General features: G+C 39.0%; 1 protein-coding gene across 5 annotated transcripts in view; it reads right to left on the bottom strand.

Annotated features, from left to right (window-relative positions):
- Positions 1-25748, bottom strand: part of LOC124798436 (nuclear factor of activated T-cells 5-like) — a 393026-nt gene that overhangs the window by 16138 nt on the left and 351140 nt on the right. For 4 of the 5 annotated variants that reach the window (XM_047261847.1, XM_047261845.1, XM_047261849.1 and 1 more), the window contains exons 9-11: positions 23309-23471; positions 6051-6113; positions 3096-3230 (exon numbers count right to left, since the gene is read on the bottom strand). In XM_047261847.1, coding sequence (XP_047117803.1) covers positions 3096-3230; positions 6051-6113; positions 23309-23471 — 361 coding nt within the window. The remainder of the gene's footprint in view (positions 1-3095; positions 3231-6050; positions 6114-23308; positions 23472-25748) is intronic. The other variant, XM_047261846.1, reaches the window with a different exon arrangement.

Genomic DNA, 25748 nt, shown 5'->3' on the forward strand with positions numbered 1-25748 from the left:
ACGAGGCCCCACACATCGTATCACTTCGGGAATGCACCAATTTTTGAAGGTATATAGTCATGCCCAATTTGAACTCACTCACTTCCTCGCTACCTCTCACATTTACAGAACTGCCACATCGTGCCGGCACATGTGTACCGACGAGTGCTCTCAGTGGGTCGTCTCTCGACTTTTAACCGCAGAGTTTTAATATCGTACTCAGAAGATGTACAACTGATGTAGCTTTCACATTATTGTACTAATAGTGGGTAACAAACACTATAAACCTGTGCATAAGAACAAACAAATGGAAAAACGGATTATAAGCACACAGCCACTTCGCTTCAAGTCTATATTCATTAGGAGCCAGGTGAGTCGTTACTCAATGCGCAAACTATAATGTGGGTTTCTAACTTTAGTCCAGTGACTCTATATTGCTTTATAAATGGTCCCCACACCAGTCTATCTTTGACGCATTCTCTGTTAATCCGTACAAAGTTGATTATAATTGCGTCGTTTATATTATCTCTTACTGATATGCCTGCAATTTCACAGTAAGTAACCTTTAAATCAACTGTCTTACCATTCAAAGGAAGAAGTAGACATGAATTTCCAATCTCAAATAATACAGACTACTTTATTTACCCGAATGCAAGCCAATCTTTTTTTTCCGATTTTCACGGTCCGACAATGCACCTGTCACTTAGATTCGGGGGCAAAGCCCAAGCAATTTCCGGAAAATTCCACTAGAAGCTGCCATAAGTATGTATTTTGCAATGGCAGCCTCTGTGTTAAGTATTTTGAGAGTTGAATGTTAATAATTTTTCATCGTGGAGAAAATTCAAATTTAATAATGCTCACCTTTAAATTTAGCAATTTTTCAAATACTCGTGGCTATAAAAATACACACCATAAAAATGGACGTCTCTAAGAAACTTTCTCAAGTTGGCAAGCACAGTTTTACATTTCGACAGCTCCAGCAAAAGACAGCAGTGCTCGCAAATACATCTGTGGATGTTACATTCAAATTTCATCCTTTGCTTCAGTCTACTTTTGAACTTCCGTAAGGTGCCAGATTGTAATCTATCATGATGAAGCATGTTAACTCTACTGTGAATGTGAAAAGATAAGTGATTTCTCTTACCGAGACAACAAATTGCGCTGCAGGTAAGCGATACAGGCCTGACGAGGGTAATGTGAGGCAATGGACACAGCAACAGGAACTTTTACTTTGTTCCAGCAATATGAAAACATTTTCTGGGGCAAAATGTGGCTGCCACTGTGTGTTAGAGTTAGAAGTCGTGCTGAACAATTTTGTTTGGGAGCAGCAACAGAAGTGCTTACCCATGAGTGCAGAAATTACTCACATCAAAGCACATGACGTTGCTTGACAGCAGAAAATCAAAGATTTCAAAGAAGCCATAGTTTGGTTGCCCATTTCATGGAACATTGGGGATTTTTTCTTCATAGGCACACTTCAGTTGCACAGAAACTGCGAGAAAAGTGCAAGGAAAACTCATTGAATTTCTGCACTTCATAATCCGACTGCACAACGAAAATAGTAATCGTCTTAGTCAGATAAGTAGACTAATGTGAACCACACTCCAGTTTATTCCAATATGCCAACAAATTAAACAGTGGAGGCAAAAGGGAAGAAAGACATTAAAATAATGTCCACGAGTAGTGAAAAACAGTGCATGTCTGCACACTTGCTTTTATAGCCCATGGCCATAAACTGCCATTTTTACATGGAAGATTTACCCAACCCCCCCAGGTATTTCCAAAGGACATTATTGTAAGTGATAATGAAATTGACTGGTTCACAGAGGACATAATAGACTAGATTAGATTTATAGGGCAATGTCATCCTGGTACCTTGCTAGGTTTGTCAAACATGTTCATATTAGATTCGTATGCAGTTCATATTACTATAGCTGTAAAGAAAAAAATTGTAGACAGTGGGGCAGGCTTGGTTGTAATTTCATGAGGGACGAAGTCAATTCTACAGCCATTAGATATTTACAAACCATTTAAGGACAAGCTTAAAAATATGCACTCCCAATGGCTAACTAAAGAAGATAGGCAATTGACGCCTACAAGAAACGTTAAGAGTGCAAGCTTGTCTCGAGTATGTGAGGGGATGGAACAATCACGGAAATGTATCCCAACTAAAGCTGTCCATCACCCATTTAAAAAATACTGTGTTTCTAATGCACCTGATGGCACACAACACGATGTTCTCTACAACAGTGGAGACAAGGAATAAAGTGATGATGACTCAAAATCACGTGAGTAATGGTTAAAACCAGTACATGTAGGTTTATGATTATTTAATAAAATTTCTGTTTTCTATTTTCGCTTTTCATTTCTAGGTCATTTTCTTTATAGATACATGACGGTATCCAGCCAGGTGAGTGCATGCTACAATAAATGAGCAGACATGGTGCGTGTTTCTTATGTATGTGTTCATGTGATTTTTTTTATGTATCTTTGACCTATTATGTGTTGTAAATTTTTATTCTTGTTTGACACATTATTGGGGGTTTCTCCATACCAGCAAAAACACAAGATGGTAAGAAAGGTTGAAATCCACAGGCGGCTTTATATTAGCATTTCACCACCATATAAGAAGACGAAAAATCCTGTCTGTGTTCCTGTATGAAGTGCTGCGAGGTCACTTGTGACAGTGCAGCTCAACTGCATGCAGATCCAGAGTATTATGATAGATATCATGAATTCTCACTGCTGTCAGTGTTTAAGATGTATAATAATTTTAAGTGTCCTGCAAATCCCTGAAAGATGGGGCCCACATTATTCTTTAACCATCATATGATTAGCTATATTTGATTTCATTTTTAAGTACGGCTGGAACAGGAAACATTCTAATCTTTGAAAGGAAGAAGACGATGACTGTCCTCATCCAGTGTTTCTAAGGAGAGCACTTAGGTAATTCCAAGAGATGCTAAACATAATTTCTACACTTTTCCTCACTTATGTGCTTAATGTCAAATAATTAACACATTAACTCTTTTCAAGTAATCAGATGTTTGGGGCTGTTTTACACACGAGATTTCAATACATAAACCTAAAACTATTTCTGACTGATCCGTACTCACCTCTTGAAGTCCCAAAAGGATGGAACTGACTTTTTACATTAGGCAAATCTGATTTCAGGTGCTGGCCAGTCAGTCGCATGGTGGGTGTTGAGGCTGTGACTGGAGATTTCCCATAAACACGGCTTAACTCCATAGCTGTAAATAAATCAAACGCATTTCAGTTTAATCCATCATTATCACACAACAGATCTACAAGCACAATAAAAATGTTCTCAGTTAATAAAGTAGAGTACTGGATTCATATTAGTTACAATACACTCTTTAATTTAAGCACAATTTACACTGGTACAATCAATCAATGGGTTCTCTTTCATATTCTCACAGGAATACTGCGCCAGTTGTGGCAAATGTGTAGCTCGAGAAACTAGTGAAATCCACTTTTGCAGAGCACATCATTCTGAACAGATTCAAAATTAATTCTGAAGAAACTAAAACCTAACGCCAGCATATATGCTTTATTACAATGTCATTCGTATAAACTAGTGAACCTGTTTAAAAGCATCAAATGTTTCTGGGATTAGAACATTGCTATTACTACTGACAACATTTCTATCCTTCTGCCAGAAGTTCAAAATTGATTTAAAATGAGACCTGTATGCAGCTGCAGATCACAAATCTTATATCATGGTAACAACTCTACCTCATCTTAAACTTTTCTTTTTAAAAAGCTTGCTAGCTGTAAAATAATAACTGAGAACATGTCAGTTCACTTTCACAAAGTGTGAAGTTTGTGTAACACTGTCCCTACTCTGTTTTCAAATATTTTGTCGCTTACTGTCAAATGTGATTGCTTGCCAACTAATAAGCAGATACAGCACCAAAATTTGCGTAAGCCTTCTCATCAATCTTAAGAGACCCATCAATAAACACGGTCTCAACTATGATTTACACAATTTGTACTCACATTTAAGCCTAGGCTAGTAATGACTTCCTGTTAAATATCACAACTAAATATTATTAAGTATGTTAAGTATGAATTATAATTATAATTATTATTTCGTGTTACTCAATAGCTGCTCTACACTAATTTATCTATAATCACAAGTCCTTGTGCCTCCAAGGCAGTGTATAACACAGAGTGTATATGACCAAATGCTCAAATTAATTGCAGACAACTTTTTTCTTTGCTGTGTTTAAACTAAAAACATTTGAGCAACGCAAAGTGAATGACGGTGTCATTTAGCACTACAAGTGGCCAAACACCGAAACATGCTAAATTTGGTTCCACGGAAGTGTCAATGGTGATCACAACAATCACGAAACTGCATTTGCACAGTGAAGACAGTTTGGAAATGGTTGTGATTGGTCACGATATCTTTATTCGAACAAACCTAGTTACTCCTATCAGCCACCATGCTAAGTTGAGCTTGGCAGCGGAAGGAAATATGGCATGAATTGTTCCAACTTTTACATATTTACCGGTTCAAATCTGCTGAGTAGAGTGCCCTGGAGTCAAAAAACTTAACCACATAATATTTTTAAACACTACTGGATGGCCAGCGTCATTTTCTTCTCCAAGAACATTTTTTCGTAATGCGTAAATCGCGGGAAAATTATAAATATGTTGACGCAACATCGGGTGCAAATTAACTTTGTGGACATTGGAAATATGATGGGAATGATAAAAAACTTTGTAAACAGTGGGAAAATGTTAATTCCGGGAATGTAAAAGCGGGTTTATACTGTATGTGGTGCAAATACTGACAAACAAAAACTAACAAACACTTTCATTTGAGTACTGGTGCCACCAAGTTAATGAACAGTACTCTAATGAAAGTGTTTCCCATACACAATGTAAGTAATTCTCACTAAATGGGATTCATCGCATGGTTTTTTATTGCCAATTTATGGACCACAGCCTATACATTCTACACTGAGTTTAATTTCAATCCCTTAGCAGCTCAACTGACATTATGTTTACTAAACAATGGAAACTCCAGGTTGGAATATCAACAATGTAAGAAAAAGATAGATTGCTACTTATCGTAAAGATGACACATTAACTTGCACACAGATGCAATTAAAGGACACTTACACACTAGATTTTGGCCACAGCCTTCATCAGAAAAAGAAAGAAGTGCGTGCACGCACGCGCGTGCACACGCGCGCACACACACACACTGATTCATTCATACAAGCAAGCAGTCATGTGTACATGTGGTGTGCTTGTCTGTGTGAATGAACGTGTGTGTGCTTCTCTCTCTTTCTCTGACGAAGGCTGCGGATGAAAGCTAACGTGTAGGTGTCTTAATTGTGCCTGGCTGTCATCTTTACAGTAAGCAGTGATCTATCTTTTCCTTACATTGTTGATTTTCTGTTTACTAACATAGATATTGAGCAGTCCCTCTGGTAACACCAGATTACATGAATTAATTGGCACTGTCAGTACCATCAACATAAAGAGAAAACAGGAACATGACTACCTGACATGATACGCATCACACTCAAAATGAGCATTTTGTGCTTTTCTTTACAAGATAAACCTCTGATTGAAAACTGTTATTGGCTTTAAAAAACTCCATCTTTCAGACTTGGTTTAAAAAACAGGTATTCTGGTTGGCAGTCACTGAGCTATCAAACTCTTGCTATATAGCACCACAAAAAATCATCCTGTTGTACACTCGTGTCTTGTAATGAATTACTTACTGGCCAGAACATTTGTTACATACATTTATCATACTTTTTTTTAGTCATTCATTCAACAACTCGATGAAGTTCACTGTACTGAAACTTATACAGCCTTTTAGGGTCAAATAAATTGCACACTGTAAGTCCAGTTCAAGGTACATACAATATATTATATATTACCATACTGTAATGCTACAAATCTGGAAATGTAAATTTTGGTGCATTTGCATAGTGACTATTCTTATTATAGGAGAAGAAATTTTTAAACCATTAAATGGTCTTTAAACTAGTCATAAAAAGAAAAGCTAAAATATTTAAGTCACTTACATGGAGGAGCTGTTGGCTGTGCTACAGGCAGGCATGAAGATCCCAGATGTGTTGCTCCAACTGCTGGCATGAAAAAATCAAATTTGAATCATACTGCTTAGTATGTACACACAGTGATATGCTGGAATCCCCTGAAAGAAAAGTGGGGGTCGATGAAACAGCCTATGAGCCAGAACCAGCTTTGTTTCAGTATGAAACTCCACTTTAGAAAAAGGAATATAGTAATCAAATTATGTTCATTAATGACTTTGGCAATCAATCAAACATTACAATCTCTTTACTGGAAATTATCTGGCTCATGGCTTCTGATCCACAGTGCCTGATCCACTCAGTATCTTTACAAATCAGTTTCAATGTCACCCACACCATCACATATCGTCATTTACATAACGTTTTCCCCCCCATACACTGCACTCTGATTTTTGTGCACTCACATACCTGCAGACACACACACACACACACACACACACACACACACACACACACACACACACACACAAGTACTATACTATACTACGCCAATAGCATCATAAGGCCAGAACCAACATGATATTAGAGTGATACTTAAAAACCCATTAATATTAACACAGATACAGAAATCTCAGATGGATTCCCCTGCAATGGTTTGTATGAGCTCCTGAACACAACATATGTCTCGTACACCAATTCGCTCCCCTTAAAACATGCAATAGTGCAGTTCAGTGAAAGTAAAATGTGTACTATCTGTACAACATTTAATGATGAAACAGGAAACAAGCTTCCTGCTACTCTTGTATCCCATTACTGGCCCCAATTTCATTCCTGACAGCAGAAAACTGTTAGAGAAAAAACTAAATTTTAATGTTTGAGTCATAAAAATGCAGTATCTATCTTGCTATATTTAAATCCAAGTTACTGAATTAGTGACTGTACAATGGTGCCTCAATCCATAAAAAAATTCTGGAACCGTCATGCATCCAAGCTGTTTTACATCAGTGTGTCCTATTATTTTTTATCTGCCCTAAAGTCACATTAGAAGATGCACAATCCAACTTCACTAGTAAATCAAACAGTTTCCCACTTTTAGTGGGAAATTATATTGCTGCTGATTTTAAAATCATATGCAAACATAGGTCTACAACTTTTATTTGCATAGCAGAAGTACATACAGGGGAGGGGGGGGGGGGGGGGGGGGGGGGGACGTAGAGTGAACATATTATTCCTAATGTGCTTCCTCTGTTACGTCATTTAACAGTTCTGGTGTTCCAGTCTCTACCACCGCTTTCCTGCAAAGGTAGGTGAATTCACAAACTGCTGTTTAACAAGTGAAATCAAGCATTATGTGGAAAAAACTGTGTCTTGGTTGTTAAGTATCGGGCTAAATATCAAAAGGGTTGAGGTTCAACATCTCCTCTGCTCTCACAGCATATTTTTTTGGACAGTTAATTTGACTTTCACCTCAATGCTTTTTATATGTGAAAAATGCCCAGTTTACTGACAGTTCAGATTCTATATTAAACTACGGGTACCCCAAACAATCCGACAAGTCATGTTGTAGAAAGGCTAGGAAAAACCACCTATAACACAACCATGCTTACTACAGTATGGTGGTGATCATACCAACTTACACAAAGGAACACCAAAGTTTAATACATGTTAATAGTTTCTACACAAATTACATATACAATGCTCCAAACGATTATGGTATCACAAGATGTTGCACACCAGTAAAAACAATACTGGAATACTGTGCTGTAAGTGTCTCTTATAATTCCGGTCTATGACTCACAAAATGAGAGAATAATTTTTTGCAAAAGTGGAATGAGCAGAAAAAGGGAGAATGAGCAAAAATCACTGTATTAAGTGTCTCATTTAGTTTCATATCATTCCGGAAACAAAAAGTGTTTATAAAAATCACTCTCACTCTCTCTCTCTCTCTCTCTCTCTCTCTCTCTCTCTCACACACACACACACACACACACACACACACACAATTAGATAGTATAGGGGATTGAAAAGAAACTGAGTCTCTCTCACATTCTGAAGCATGAAGAAATGTATTCACAGTGAGGAGGGGAAGGAGTGGGAAAAACCAGTTATGAAGCATAAAGAGCACACACAGCGCAGTAAATCACGCTGGATTTGGTAATAACAGTTAATAAGTGATTTCAATACAGGTCACATGTATTTGAGAAAGACAGATGTATTAAATACTACAATAAATTCAAAAGAAAGTAATGAAAGTGCTTTGTTTGTATTAATTAACTAAACACTGAACTGTCCTTCAGTTTTGAATAAAGTGTTTCAATGTTCACATAAGAATCAAAATTAGTTTCTCAGTTCAATAACATAGCTATTTGTCAGTCAAATCCATTTTTGGACAAGAATGGAAAATAATTTCTGAAAATGGAGGAACCTCTGTTGCCAACTGATAACAATAACATAGTTGAAAATTTTGGTCAATTACATGTAATAGGTGAGGACTGGTTTTGGCAATGACTAGAAGTAATCTACTAAGAAACACATTAAGTACAAAGTGCATCTACGTAATTATTTGTACTGGGAAGATGGACTACTATATAACAGAAGGGAAACCTGTCGAGACAACAGCCAGCCAAGTTGACTACAAAACCACTCACTCAGACCACATTGATGTTTTCACGCACTATGAAAAGGATTTCACATACATTAATTACCTACAGGTAAGGAAGAGGTCTTAAAGAAACATCCTGGGATGTTTATCGAGTGAAATTTAACTGATTTGTATCACATTTAAATTATTTATTGTTCCTAACATTTCATAGCTCTACAACATATGGGTGTTTTTAACAATTGCAAAAGCTTAAAATTTTTAAAATTCACTGTGAAAATTATCGTCTGGTTCAACAAAATAAAAAGCTTTCTGAAGCTCTGTCTGTATAACTTCTTTTAAAAAGAAAATTACATGTGACTTTCTTGTTTCACTATTTCATTGAATGAATATACTTTGGTTAATAAGCTCTTCAGTTTCTCAAAAGTTCAACACAGCTTAATCCAGAGTCAAAACATTGTTTTCTATAGTTTAGAAGTGAATGAGTGAAACATTCATTGAGAAAAAATGGGGAAATTGGTGTTTACAAAAAGCTTAGCAAAGCTGAATAAAGTGAATTATTCATCTGCCTTCATAATGACAATCTAATTCCACTTATTTAAATGTAAACTTGATTTAATATCGATCAAAGATAGAGCACATACTGGACATCCAACTGAGGTCTGGAAACAACTGATGGTATGGTTATGGAAGTTTGTCAACCAAATGCGAGTCAGCCAGCCAACACTTCAGGCATCTCATTAGATACAGCACACAATACCTCACAGGAAAAATTAAGTATATGAGAAAGCTCTGTGGACTAGCGACAGCACTGCATTCAACCACAACCAGATAAATGGATTGAATCCATTGAAAATGCAGCCAAGACGATATCCTTGTTGATTCACTGGAAAAATGTCCAGTGATAACCAGTCTCTTAATGATCTCACTTGCAACTGGACATTAAACCCTAATCTTTCTTCAAGCAATTATAGGTATCTATTTTCTAACACTGGTCATTCAGCAAAACAAAAAGTAATAACTGAAATGTCCATGGCTGTCAAACCAAAAGGTAAATTGTTCTTTGAAATTTTAATTGTTAGAATGACCACACTGCATAACTAGCTATTGTCCCATCCACTCCACAATCTTTTACTCATTTATTATCACAAGAACTGGGAAAAAAACAAAGACTGACATCTCTATGGGAAAAAAGCATTACTTTTTTTTTTTTTTTTGCAACAAATATCTACTTTAGACCATGTTCATCACTAAATTCTCATATGTTTACACCAAAACTAAGGAAAACGAAAAGGTTTTTTTTCTTGTTCATATACAACATAACACCTGCAGCAAGAATATTTAACTGTTCCCATTTCCCACTTGTTTCACCTTTTGACACAGCCGTATCATGGATAATTTGAATCAACATCTACATCTACATGGTTACTCTGCAATTCACACTAAGTGCCTGGCAGAGGGTTCATCGAACTGTTTTCATACTACTTCTCTACCATTCCACTCTCGAATGTGAGAAAAAGGAACACCTAAATCTTTCTGTTCGAGCTCTCATTTTTCTTATTTTATTATGATGATCATTTCTCCCTATGTAGGTGGGCATCAACAAAATATTTATGCATTCAGAAGAGAAAGCTGGTGATTGAAATTTTGTAAACAGATCTCGCCGCAAAGAAAACCGTCTTTGTTCCAGTGATTGCCACCCCAACTCGCATGTCATATCAGTGACACTCTCACCCCTATTGCACGATAACACGAAACGAGCTGCCTTTCTTTGCACTTTTTCGATGTCCTCCATCAATCCTACCCGGTAAGGATCCCATGCCACGCAGCAGCAATATTCCAGCAGAGGACGGATAAGTATAATGTAAGCTGTCTCTTTAGTGGGTTTGTCGCATCTTCTAAGTGTTCTGCCAACAAAGCGCAGTCTTTGTTTCGCCTTCCCCACAATATTATCTATGTGGTCTTTCCAATTTAAGTTGCTCACAATTCTAATTCCTAGGTATTTATTCGAATTGACAGCCCTTAGATTTGTGCGATTTACCATATACCCAAAATTTATCAGATTTCTTTTAGTACCCATGTGGATGACCTCACACTTTTCTTTGTTTAGTGCTAATTGCCACTTTTCGCACCATACAGAAATTCTCTCTAGATCATTTTGTAATTGGAATTGATCGTCTGATGATTTTACTAGATGGTAAATTACAGCGTCATCTGCAAACAATCTAAGTGGGCTGCTCAGATTATCGCCCAGATCATTTGTATGAATCAGGAACAGTAGAGGGCCTATGACATTACCTTGCGAAATGCCAGATATCACTTCTGTTCTACTCAATGATTTACCATCTATCACTACGAACTGTGACCCCTCTGAGAGGAAATCACAAATCCAGTCACACAACAGAGATGATACTCCATATGCACACAATTGATTAATAGTCGCTTGTGAGGAACAGTATCAAAAGCCTTCTGGAAATCTAAGAATATGGACTCAATCTGAGATCCCCCACCGACAGTACTCATTACTTCATGGGAATAAAGAGCTAGCTGTGTTGCACACGAACAATATTTTCTGAATCCGTGTTGGTTATGTATCAATAAGTCATTTTCTTCAAGGTGATTTATAATGTTCGAGTGCAGTATACGCTCCAAAATCCTACTGCAAATTGAGGTCAGTGATATGGGAAAACTATTTAGTAACTCTGCTTTAGTGGCACCATCATCGGTAACATTTCCATTGCTATTGCGCAATAACGGTGCTGACTGTTTTTTTGCCACTGGTGTACTTTACATGTGACCAGAATCTCTTTGGACTTTCTACCATATTTTGAGACAATAATTCATTGTGGAAACTATTAGAAGCATCTCGCATTGATGTCCACACTAAATGTCGAGCTTCCGTGAATCTTAGCCAGTCTTGGGAATTTTGTGTTCTGCATTTGGCATGCTTTTTTCATTGCTTCTGCAACAGTGTTCTGACGTGTTTTGTGTACCATGGTGGATCAGTCTCATATCTTATTAACTTATGCGGTATGAATCTATCTATTGCTGTCGATAATGTATCTCTGAATTTGAGCCATATTTGGTCTACACTTACGTAATTAGCTTAGAAGGAATGGAGACACTCTCTTAGAAAGGCATCAAGCGAATTTTTATCTGCTGTTTTAAATAGATATATTTTGTGTTTATTTTTAGTGCTTTCGGTTGAAGCGGTTTTGAGCCTCTCTACAATGACCTTCGGTTTACTAATCCCTGTATCCGTCATGACGCTCTCTATTAGATCAGAATTATTTGTGGCTAAGAGGTCAAGTGTGTTTTCGCAACCATTTACAATTCATGTGGGCTCATGAACTAATTGTTAAAAGTAATTCTCAGGGAAAGTATTTAGTACAATTTCCGAAGACGTTTTCTGTCTACCACCGGCTTTGAACATGTATTTTTGCCAACAAATCGAGGGTAGATTGAAGTCTCCACCAATTATAACTGTATGAGTGGGGTACTTATTTGTAATGAGATTCAAGTTTCCTTTGAAGCGTTCAGCTATTATATCATCTGAGTTTGGGGGGGGGGGGGGGGGTCGGTAGGAGGAGCCCATTATTATTTTGGTACGGCTGTTGAGTATAACATCTACCCATAGTAATTCGCAGGAACTATCTATTTCAACTTCACTACAATATAAACTACTACCAACAGACACAAACACACCAACACTTACTTTATTTAATCTATCCTTTCTGAACACGGTTTGTGCCTCTGTAAAAATTTCGGCAGAATTTTATCTCCGGCTTTAGCCAGCTTTCTGTTCCTAGAACGATTTCAGCTTCAGTGCTTTCTATCAGCACTTGAAACTCTAGTACTTTTCCAACACAGCTACGACAATTTACAACTACAATACAGACTATTGCTTGGTCGATTCTCGTCGTTCCTTTCCCCTTTCATCCTTTCATGAAGACAAAGCTGGGAAATGTATCAAGTTCCGACATTTCAATAATGCACATCTTACCTAAGAAGAGGACATGGGAATGATATTTAATAAATTTAAGAACCACAAAAACCTAATTCTGAAAACATGTCTACAGAGGTCGATACTCTAGCTAATCCTTAATTGTCACCACCACGCTTTTCCATTCGTAACAATAAATAAACCCTCATGCTAATAGCAACCTACTTGCGTATTTTGAAATTCGGATACTGCATACGAGATTAAATGTAATAATTAAACTGAAAAAGGAAGGGAAAAAAATTAAATTGCAAGAAGTACACATGGGTTTTATGGAAGAGAACATTGTGATATTTATATGACCTCAGATACGACACCCATATGGCATATACACCGTCTGTCCAGAGGCCCTTCAGGAGGTCAATGAGGCCAATCAGACCTAGCTTACACAGCTGAATAGAAACCGCCTACATGGGCAAAATATAATACCAGGTCAGTCGAGTTGGCATTGTCCACTAGCAGCAGAGGTAGTGTGTCAACAATCTTAAGGTGCCACCACAAAACAGCCAAATTAGGGTACTCTAGGTGTAAGTGGGTCACTGTCAGGCAGGCTCTGCATTGGCAGTGAGGGGGGTCATCCCATCTGAGAATGTGGTAATGTGTCAGCCAAGTGTGGCCAATGTGGAGTCTATAAAGGATGTTGGATTCCCTGCAAGAAGCAAGCAGGGAAGACTGTCATGCGGTCGTGGTATCCCTAATTGTCCTCAGTTTATCTGTGTAGACCACAGCAGACCAATCTGCATTCTAGACTTCCAGCAATCGATGGTGTACGAACAGCCAAAGGTCTGGTTCTGGGACCCCCATTTCCAGAATCGGCATCCTCCAAAATCACAACATGACTGGGGGTCCAAACAAAAACAACTGGCCACCCAGCTTGATGGAGGTCAGAGACACGATTCTCGACAGCCATAACCAGTGCACGAGGAGAATAGCACTGGTTTATAGCCCCAAGGCTGCTGGGGGAGTCATTATAGATTAGGGTACTCTTGATAGTGCAAGAACAAACATGGATAAGGGATCATTTAATGGCCTTCAATTGAGCAGTGAAGACACTGCAGTCGTCTGGCAGAAGCTGGAGTTCACTGCTGCATGTGTGTATGCAAAGCCTATTCATCCATTGACTGTTAAGCCATAAGTGACTACCACTTCTGAACCCAGATACTTCTCAAGGACAGCCACGAAGAGGCAGCGAAAAATCGTGATCTCAACAGACCCTTTTGAACCAAAGGAGACTTTGAGACACATCCGAGGTTGGAGCACATGCCATGGGGGGCAGATACGATGTATCCCTGACCAGAGGCGACAGTGGAGGAAGTTGCAGTTCTAAACAGAGGCACTGGGGCATGCAGCAATTGTAAACCCAGTTCTGCGTCTCTGTTTTGGGAGTTGGAGCCACCTTCCAGGGAAAAGAACACGGTAGTTGGGGTGCTCAGGCAGCACAATTCAGCAGCTTTGTTGGTAGCTGATAGGTAACGGAGGGACTCCAGCCTCGACTAGTAGCCTGTTCACAGGGCTAGATTGGAAGGCTCCTGTCATAATTCGGACCCCACAATGATGAATGGGGTCCAGTATCTGCAATGCTGAGGGTGATGCTGAACCATATGCAAGATTCCCATTGAATGAAGTTTTTGTAGAGCTGCAAACGTGTAGAGCGATCTGCACCCACAGCTTGTGCTACTGAGGCAGCAAAGTGTATTGAGGTACTACCAGCACTTTCGCTTAAGTTGTCAAAGTTGGGGAAGCCACATCAGCCAGGAATTGAAGATAGTCCCAGGAACTGGAGACTAGTTCCAGACAGTCTCAACTACAAGAAGTAATTGATCATCTAGGTAAAGCTCTGTGTATGTGTGTGTGGGGGGGGGGGGCAGTACTATGGTGGCAGAAGTGCATGACCTGAGTCATGGCGGTGGACAACCAAAAGCCATAGGGAAAGCCCATGACTGCGCCTTTCATAGGCACACTGTAGGCTACGCTCAGCACAACCATACTAGAGCAGTAATACCAAAGCGAAAATCGTCAGCACAAAGGAGGGTGATACCGATGACCCCACAGCCGCCACTAGGCCATTGACAACTGCCAGAAAGAGGTGAATGGTCAGTACAGAGCCCTGTGGGGCCCCATTCCCTTAGAGAGGGGGGTACTGAGTGAAGCGTCCACTTGAACCTGGAACGTTTGGTGTAGTTCTGGACAAAAATTGGAAGACCCACTCATGTAACGTAGTAAAGATGTGGTGACACCATGTCATGTCATAAGCCTTCTGTAGGTCAAAAAAGACAGCAATGAGGTGCTGACGACATGCAAAGGCTGTCTGGGTCGTGGACTACAGGTAAACCAAATTATCAGCAGAGGAGCAGCCTTCGCAAAATCTGCCCTGAGATGCAGCCAAAAGGCCCCAAGACTCAAGGAGCCAACACAGTCACTTGCTCACTATGCATTCGAGCGACTTGGAACACCAGTAATCCTGATTGGGCAATAACTGTCCATCTCGAGAGGGGTTGTTATCCGGTTTCAGCAGCGAGACTATCGTGCTTTCTTGCCACTGAGATGCAAACTCAACTTCATTCCAGATCCAATTAAAGGGGACAAGGCTGTGTGGCCTGGCCCTGGGGATGTATCAAGGCAATGGGCTACGGCACTGGAGAATTCCCATTCACTGGATGGAGTGTTGTACGGCTCCAGGCGATGGGTAGTGAAAGGTAAGCACATTCACTCCACCTGCTGTTTTATGGGTCATAAGGTGGACTGATAATACTCAGACACAGATGCATGAGCGTAATACTCAGCAAAATGTTCAGTGACAGCATCTGGACCAGTATAAATGGCACCATCTAAGGAAATACTTGGTACACCTGCAGGGGACTCTAAGTTGTAGAGTGGTCTGATCTTTGCCCATATCCGAAATGGAGAGGTACTTCATCCAATGGTGGAAACATACCATTCCTGGGATTTTTGCTTTTATTGTTTTATGAGGTAGCGGACGAGGGTACAAAGCTGTTTAAAGGCAATGAGGTGCTTCAGTGCAGGGTACCGCTTATGGTGTTGGAGAGCATGCCTCGGATCTCTAATGACCGCAGCTGTCTCTGGTATCCACCAGGGTACTGTTTTCCAAAGATGGGTCTCGAGGAAGAGGGTAAGGTTTGAGTGGTTTCCAAAAGAATGGATGCCACTGTATGCAGAACAGCCGCAGCGATACTTCCTTGCGATGAGAAGCTAAGGACGACAGCAGAGGTGAGCACATCCCAGCCATAATTATAGAGGCAGGAGTTTAGGGGAGCGAAGCTGTGAGGGACAGAAGATCAGGAAGTAGTCACTACCACACAGGTCATTGCGGACCCTCCAGTGGATAGACGGTAGAAGACCAGGACAGGTAAAGGAGAGATCAATGGCCAAATTAGTTCCACATGTCACACAGAAGTGTGTGGAGGCACCACTGTTCAAGAGGCAAAGATTGAAATATGCCAGTAAAATTTTGATGTCTTTACCATTGCCAGCGATCACTGCTCACCCCACAGAGGGCTACGGGTGTTGAAGTCATCCAAGACAAGGAAAGGTGGGAAAGGTGAGAGAATAATGCAGACAGTACATCCTGGGACACATCACTGGAAGGGAAATAAACATTACAGATGGTAAAATCCTGATGCGCCCATTCCCCAACAGCCAAAGCCTCCAATGGTGTATCAAGAGGCACAACGTCATTGTATATAGAGTTCAGCACATACGTAAGAACTCCACCCGATACCCTCTCTTAGTCGGTATGATTCTTAAAATAACCTCGGTAGCCATGAAGGCCAGAGGTCCAAGTTGCTAGAAGTCATGTTTCCTGGATAGCAATAGTAGTAGCGAAAAAATACGTAACTATTCCACTGGAGGATCAGACAGTCGCAACCGATGGGGAGCAGGTTATGACTCAGGGTCATGTGCTGTCACCGGTTGAGACGTCAGGGGATCCACTGACATAGGTTCTGTGGCGCATTGCCTGGGGACATCTCATGCCTCAGGAGCCACTGGGATCTCCACCTTGGGCACAGGAGTACATTCAGAGTCTGGTGGCATGGTGGCCACCAGCATTTCCTCCATTGTAGAAGACTTTTTTTTTATCCTTCTTGTCCTCCTCCTCCTCCTCCTCAAAAGATGAGGACCGAGAATGTTTTGCCGAAATGGTTTCAAGGACAGGGGAAGATCAAGAAGTCCAATGGCCAGCATCCTGTGGTTCCTTCAGGCACCAGCTGACATCTTGTTGTGGAGCAGTAGGAACTGAGAAAGAAAGAGTCCCAGGAGACCTCTTCCTAGCTAGAGAAGGCAGAAGAGGTTGAGATGCCTACAGCTGGGAATGGGGACCGCTGTCCCCGGCAGGTAGCGACTCAATGCTCCTGAAGCGAGTGTGGAGAAAGCACCAGGGGGCCCGAACCACTTGCGGGGCAGATATCAGCAGGCATCTCTAAGGGTTCACTGTAAGAGGCACAACAGAGAAAGGCACCATCAACAGAGAGGGCAGCGACATTGCGGCTGCAGCGTAAGATTGTGTAATTTGTATGAAATTAACACAATCATATTTTTTTTTTTTTTTACCTCTTGATATGTTAGCTTGTCCAGCATCTTATACTCCTGAATTTTCCTCCCACACTTAAAAATGGAGCAATCTGTCGTGGAAGGAGAGGGGAACTCACCACAGTTTACAAAGATGAGGGGAGGGGCACAAGAAACATTTGCATGCAGAGGATGTCCACAATCCCTGCAGTCAGGGGTGGTGGTGCAATGGAAAGACATGTCTTAACTTCTTAAACGTGAAGCATCTCATTGGAGGAGGAACACAGAGTTCCACGTCTCACTGGTAGACCATCACCTTGAACTTCTCGGATGAACTGCACACCCCGTCACTCGAAGTTGACCCGCAACTCATCATCAGTTGCAAAAGAGGATCATGGTGAAAGATGATGCCCTGGACAATATTGAGACACTTATGGGGAGTGACAGTCATCGACATGTCACCCAACTTTTCACAAGAGAGCAGCAACTGTGACTGGACAGGAGATGACATTTTAATCAGATGGGAACTGCTCTTCATCTCAGACTCAGACATGGCTGCGACTTCCCTGTGTTTGTCATCAATGTATTTAAAAAAAAACTTGGTGGCCAGAAAGGCTCTCATCAGTCCTGGTACAGACCAGGTATTGGGGAGGAGGATTTTGCTCCTTGTTGTCCAGTCTTGCATTCCTTCCGTGATGTGGCCAGGAAAGGGGATGCGTTGAGCTGATACTTAGTTGCATCATACGAGACTGTCCATTGCAAAGAGGATGTGACTGCCAGTGGGAGAAGAGTTTGTCATTTCATGTGTGGACTATCTGCCGTGGTGCCATACACTCCAAACAGGGGCTCTCCCCATGGATGTCAACCAGTCACAGCAATGGCTACCTGCCCAGCAAGCCATTCCTGGGAGTCCCCATGCCTCAGTCATGATGGACACATATTCCATGGCATACATGAGGGTTATGCAGCACAAGCACAAACAGTGCAGTCTCTTTGTAGTCAGGGGGTTACCACTGTACAGGTACTTGACTACCTGCCCCCCAATGAGATGGCTATCATGCTTGGTTTTGGATGTACAACAACAGGAAGGAAGGGTGCCAGGGTGGAAGTGCGCAGAGATGGAGAATACACCACAGTGGGTGACCTTCCCTGCACAACACGCACTTCCATAAAATTTGAAAAAGATGGCAGGTCTAGGCCAATAATTGGGACCACGTAATTATTAACAGGAGGTGAAGACAGTGCCAGGAGTGAAACTAGAAAAACGGACCAAAATTGTGAACCAAGTCCTGGCAGGGTCTGCACCAAAAGGATCATCCATTGGAAAGTCAGAGGAGGTAAGAGTGTAGGTTTGCAGCATAGAAAGAGGAAGTAAGGTTGCAAATGGCTGAGGTCCCATGGTAGCCAAGCACTTACTCACCGAAGAGCAGTGACCCCCTGGGGGGCGATGTTACTATGAACCATACTGTTAGAAAGGGGAGGTAATAGAAAATAACCGTGCAATAATTTGAGCTGATTGCAATATATTAGCTGGAAAAATAAAAGAAAAATCAAAAGCTGAAACCAATTATAAATATCATGTAACAAAACTTCCATCCTCATATTCTTCAGATTTATTTTCACTGTATGCCTATTTCTTTCAGAATCACTAAGAAGTTGTAGCCACTCTCACAATAACCTACTGAATTCATTCTCCAGTAGATACTGAAATGACAACTTTCCCATTAATATTCAAGTGCTACAGATTCTACTGCATGTAAATTCACGAGAACATAAGGATATCATATTTCTACTATCTTTAGAATCTATGCAGAAAAATTTTTATATCACCTAATTAAACTGCTGGAAACGACATGTACTTTTATAGTAGTACATGTTTGATTTCTTAGAAACACATACATTCATCACACTGATCCACTTGAGTCTGCAAACTACAAAAGGATATGACAACTCTCAATTAAATATTCTAATTACTTCATGAAAATTAATCAAAACCAAACAAACAGAACAGAATAATTTATGATGACATGGAAAGGAGTTGTTGAGTCACAGACAGGCACAATGAAAAAGAATGCTAGAAATATTCAGCTTTTGGACTACGTCCTTCATCAGAAGTAGAAAACATGTATGCATGAAAGTGTCATCTCTGGGCACTAAGACCCAACTGAAACTGCATCTGAGGTAAGCAGCAATCTAGCTGCGCCAAGAGGATAATTTAGTCAGTGGCAACAAAGAAATTGGAGTTCTCTTAACATGTCTCTTTTTCAGGAGAACTCTTCAGAGGAGCTGAGCTGCCTCAGAAATTGTATGATAATCTCAGTAGCATTACTGAGGTCACACAAATATTGTACTTTTTTTTATGTCCCACAAGACATGCAGAGCAAATTTGAGTAAACTCACATCACACTGTTAACAAGCAGAACAAAGGAAACAAAAGCATAGTAATTATGTAAAGCCCAGAACGAATACCAACAGATGCACCCAAAGCACAATGCAATATACTGACTGCACAGCTAATAAAGAATTCTTTTAAAACAGTGATTCAGTTTAGTAAGCACTTGTACGAAAAATCTGTATCAAGAAAGATATAACATTGGAATACATACATATATATATATATCTCTCTCTCTCTCTTTCTACTTAAAACACACACTCTCTCTCTGTCCTTAAAACTCTCTCTCTCTCTCTCTCTCTCTCTCTCTCTCTCTCTCTCTCTCTCTCCCTCTCCCTCTCCGACACACACACACACACACACACACACACACACACACACACACACACACACACACACACACACACACACAGCTTTGACTCAATAGACACTGTGGACCTGCAGATGGATGTTTAGTGAATCTGGAACTGCAGCCAGCAACCTGGAAACAAATAATATATCCGCACCACCCAGAACGCCTTCCATCCACTGGTGTTCTGTGAAATAAGCAGACACTCACATATTTATCGAAAACATATAACAAAAAATTAATTTGAATTTTGTATCTCTTTCTCTATTTTATTTACTATAAGCTTCCTGTTGAATACTTAATCCACAGAAAGTTTTCTCCTACTCTCATATGAATATTTAAATGCTCTGCTTTTTATCATTATTATTATTATTATTACTGTTATCATTGTTGCTGTTATTATTTGCAAAGGAGTACTTCTTTCCACTCTAATCAGTCATTTACTTCCATAACTTTGTAAATTGTAACTACATTTTACTTCAGTGCTCCCAAATTAATATTTATACATAAATAAACTTTTATCTAATATGCTTCATTCTTTATCTTATTGAAAGTGTATAAAGAAATATAAAAAGAAGGAAAAAAACACACATCGACAAATGGAACTTTAGGTTAGTACATGCCCTACACGAAGTTTGGAAACTGCCACAAAATGTGTGAAACTTCAGTTAAATAACTTCTAAAAACAGATCTACCCAGTATGCCTAGTCATAACAACTTGGATCCCAAATGGAACTTCTTCAAACATTTTACTTTAGAAACTATTTATGGAAAAAAAATGGCAAACAATAGGAATGGTCATGTAACAATGTCCTCTGAGTAGGCATACTGGCGGACAATTTGGGAGTGATAAAAGCAAAATGAAGATCAAGTAATGCTCTTCATTTTCAGGAATATCTAATGCTTATAATGGATTCTTTACAATGGTCTGGTAACATACTACCTCACTGAAGACAGGATAATGTCCACACGAGAAAGCCAATAAATCAATCTCGCATAGTTTCTATAACAAAGTTAAAAGACCATCAGCAGATACAAAGTTCAAACAGAAAAACCTTTATGTGTGTACACAAATGAAATGTTCCAACATCAGTTAGTAGCAATGTATTCATTAATATAAAATTTAATGTTACAATTGTAGAAACTTGTGAAAAATTGCAAAGTGTGCTCACAAATGGTAACCAAATATTGTTAATTGTTTTAATAAAAATGGTTTTGTGTGGTGATTATGATAGGTGATAACAAAAAAAATATTTCTATATACATACAAACACACACGTAAGAGCAACAGTTCTTCCCCCCTCCTCAAAATATCAATATCAAATATTCTCAATAACGAAATGAATTTATTTAAATAACAGAATATATGAACAAATGAGTATATCAGCCAAAGAAACTCTACAAAATGTTGCGAATGCTAACAAATACAAAAGACGTAATATCATAAGACTTGTCCTTTTTTTGCCCCAGAAACGAGTAACATTATTCAAGGTATACCACATCAACCATGAACAATGCTAAAAGTGAGGACAATTCCAAAAGATGCCAATGTGTGCGACCGAATACTGAATAAATGAGAACAGAGCACAATGGGTGAGTGTAGTGTAGTGTAGTGTAATGAGGTGTAGTATAGTAGTCACCGTGATGACAGAACCTGAATTATTAGCGAGCGCAGCCCGGGCGTACCCCCTGGCGCTCGACTGACAAGATGCACCTTCTCCAAACTGCTTTGACCTGAAATTCTGCTGTGAGGGGAACAAGCAAATGCATAGAAAAATCACGTTAGATAAGATATATTGAAACCCTTTCAACGGACTGGCGTAAGATCTTCAATGTGATACTGGACCGAAATAATTTTAATTTTACTTTAATATCTGTATTCTTTGTAAGTAACTGAACATCATATTTATTGTGACCAATCTACATATGAAAGCAACCAGTACGTTACGAAAATCTTAAGCTCTACTGTACAGAGCTTTCGAAAATTTTCTTTCCAAATTCATTTAATAGAGAAATCATTTTTTAAAGCAAAGCATAAAAATCAAGAAATGTTGCAAATTATTTGGATCTTACGCCAATCAAAATTATAAGCAAGAACAATGTTCCCAAACATGCATAATAACTAGGCTGTTCAGACGAAAACTGTTTGTTTTATTTATTATGCAATACACAGTATAGCTTTTTATGTGAAACTTAACGCAATAAAATGAATTGTTCAGTGAGTGATTCAAGACTGTCTAAGCAGAGGGAACTTTGCTCAAGTAATATTACATAATTTAAAGCAAATGGCACATGTACACTCACTCACACATCAAACTTATATATGCAGAATACACGCACAGGCACCAGTTGCTCATTTCACAGCCACACACATACATACATAAATATCACAAAACAAAAGAGCCATGTGCATTTGCTTTCTGTTTCAAATAAAAAGTGCAAAAGCAACAACAGTATTAACCTTATGGCTCAGTTTATTATTTAAAAAAAATAAGTAAACTGGGTCACAAGATTCGCAACTGAAGCCACTTTTTCACTTAAATAAATGTGACACCCAGTGCTAGCTTCAATTAAGTTATAAAAACTGTAATAATAACTACACTTCTGCAAAAATAGCATTTGACTCTGATCAGAATTAAGTAATTTGCATGAACATAGTGAAAAACTATTTTCCTCCATATGTGACTGAATTCCATTAAAAACAAAATCAATATAAGCTAGCAATAAGTTTCACATCTGTATCATTGTGTGCATGCTAAAGTAAGCATGCTTATAGACCCAACATACGTTTTGAGAACAGTCAGTTTATGGTTATTCATGGGTGAAAAATGTGTGTATATTTAACTACAACTGAAAAAACTTTCCATAAAATGGATGCGTGGTGTCTTGTTTACACCAAATACAAGGCTTACAGAAATAAAAAATTAAGGTACAAGAAAGTAAGAGAAGTAACAGAAGTTAAATTTCCTTAGTATTATCCACATCTTCAGTAAGCATTTGTGTTCCGAACCATGATTAACCATATGAAATGGCAGAAAAGTTATGAGCATTGTGAATTGAAACAGATGACTCTTAATTCTTGGATTTCCAATTTTTGGAACAATAATCCACATTTTAATAATTAAGACTTTCTTAAAATTTACAAACAGCTTTCACGAGACTTCTTTTCCCACCAATGGGCCAGAGGCATAAAAATCTCTCTTGTTTCTCTTAAGGAATCAATTCTTGCAGTGCTTAGTATAATATGAGGATGATCAGCACAATTAATGAAACTTTCAACATGTGATACCTCTCATCTAGAGGTGAACGGTAAAATGGCATTAAATTTTTGACTTGCAAATAACTTCTCTTGCCTGATAATGTTAAACTGACTGTTCATAAAATGGCCACATGGCTTAAGCTCAGTGCACTTTCTGTTTACCTGGGGCTTGGAGAGCTGCAGCTACTACAGGATTTGTAGTAGGCAGGTAAGTGAATGTGTGAGGTTCACTTGTCTTACCACTTGACATAACAAGCAGCTTCACTGTCACTGGTTCACTGATGTCTATCCGTCTATATGGGGGGACTGTGCACACAAGATGAGTCTGCAAACAAAAAAGAAAAACATTGTCTTGAAAAAGTACTGAAAAAATACATTTTCTACCAAAAGATATTCTTCAATCAGTCAATTAAGCACTTAATAATTTGAATCAATGCTGTTGCAATGGCCAAAATTACTCTGTGAATAACAAGCAAATATTTAATAAGTGTCACTCTGAGTGAGGATACTGTAATTAATCTTCTTTTCAACCATGTCAATATGTTTTATTTATGAAGAAAACTCTCATCCAGTTGTCTGGACATTGACACTAGCTTTCTACACTTGAAAGGATATTGACAAGTACGTCTGTTTAATTCATATAGAGTCACTGATATGTTTATATTTCTGAAATCTGAAGTGATGAGAGGAATTAAAAATAACTGAAGATAAACACATATAGAAATGTGTGATTCATCAGTTCATTTGCATTTATTGCTATACAGGTATTTCTAAAGTATGTGCAAAAACTGCCATCATATTTCAGATTATGAGAGGTGTCCCAAACAGGGGGCACAGTGGGTGGATAAAGATGGATTAGAGAATGGCATGAAGACAAAAGAAAAAAAAAGATACACATCATACAGATTGTGGATGGCACATTTTGTAAGAGGTGCAACAAAACACGAAAACTCTGTGCTTTATTGAAAAAAAAAAAAATGATCCACAAGAAAATATGGAATACAGAAATAGATACCACAGCCATTGTTACCAGCCCACTCTAGTCAGTATGGTACTCTGGAGAAAAAAAAGAAAACAGTGAAGGTATTACTATATTGCACTATAATGTCCTAAACTCCATGGGGAAAAAAGAAGATTTGTATTGGCAGTCATACACTGTGGACCAGAATAGCCAACACCCTGAAAGCAAAAATAATTATTCACTAGCATACAACACATTGCACACAATAAGCAAGAATCTGCTTCTGCACAAATACATTAATAAAAATGGAATAGTCACTTTAAAAAGTGGCTTTTATTGTTGAAGAAAAATTGGGAGATCTGTGTGCACCAAACTGAAGGAATACCTTTGATGCTGAAAATTTTAGAAAACAGACTCCACTTTCGAATGGAATTGTTTAGAAACTGAACACACATTTCCCAGACTGCCTCCAAACCCGAATGATTAGTTTTGTTGCATTTGGTGCGGAAGGACCCAGGTTTGATTCTCTGCACCTCCTCATGTTTTTTCTGAGGCAGCGAAGTCTGGAATGGGCTCTACTCAGCCCCATGATGCCAAATGAGGAACTGTTTGTGTAAACAAGCTGCAGCTCCATCAGGATTCATCTACTGGCAATGACAGCTGGAGAGATTAGCAAAATGCTTATCACATATCCCATTATCACAGATCACTCCTCATACTGCTTTATAGGCAGCAGCTGGCCAGCTGTAACAGGTCTAAGGCCTAATCTGTGAGTGGTGTTTAGCTTTTAGTTTGTAAATACTTCCCACAGATCTTTAAGTATTACACTGGGTAATGAGAAGACAGATACTTGCAGGGCTTAAAACATTGGACTGGCCATCAGAACTGCAGCTGAATGACCAAATGAATTTTGCTTTGTCATTACTGCAGAACACTACCAGAATGTTTAAAGGAGAACTCTGGTTTCTCTTTTCCCTCCTCTTATCCACCTTGTGAAGGTTAGTTACATAAGTTGTATCACAAACTCAGTCATTAAACACTGTGAAAACTGCTAAAACCACTTTGAGATCATTTTATGTAGTAAACAGTACCTCACTGTCAAATGGCGTAGTAAGAAAATATATATGTCCTTGAATGTAAGTCAAAGCTTACACAGCTGTTGTCACCACCAAAAAAATTCTTCAGGGTGTGTAACCTTATTGTCAATATGTAAAATTCTCCAAAGTATCGGCCACTGTCACAAATGGCCGAAATTGAGAATTTTACATACTGACAATACAGTCACTCAGCTGAATAGCCTGAGGAAGGCCATTTATAACACTGGCCGAAACACTGGAGAACTTAACATATTGACAATGCAGTCACATACACAGAAGAATTTTATTGATAGTAGTTTTCAACTTGTAACCTATACTGTATATTTCACCTTGAATGAGCATTAGACAATTCATTGTTGTACACTTTAAGACAGTAATGCATTTTCAATTACCACTTAATTTGTTCATTAGTTATGGACTCCGATTCACAGTAAGTAGACGTGTTACTTCTCTTCCAATGTTGTTTGCAAACATTGTAACTTCTTTGGTGATAATACTCAGTAAATGTCTGAAGATGGCCTTGTAAGCCGAAAACCGGTTAACA

Source organism: Schistocerca piceifrons, chromosome 5 (assembly GCF_021461385.2).
Source record: "Schistocerca piceifrons isolate TAMUIC-IGC-003096 chromosome 5, iqSchPice1.1, whole genome shotgun sequence".
NCBI lineage: Eukaryota > Metazoa > Arthropoda > Insecta > Orthoptera > Acrididae > Schistocerca > Schistocerca piceifrons.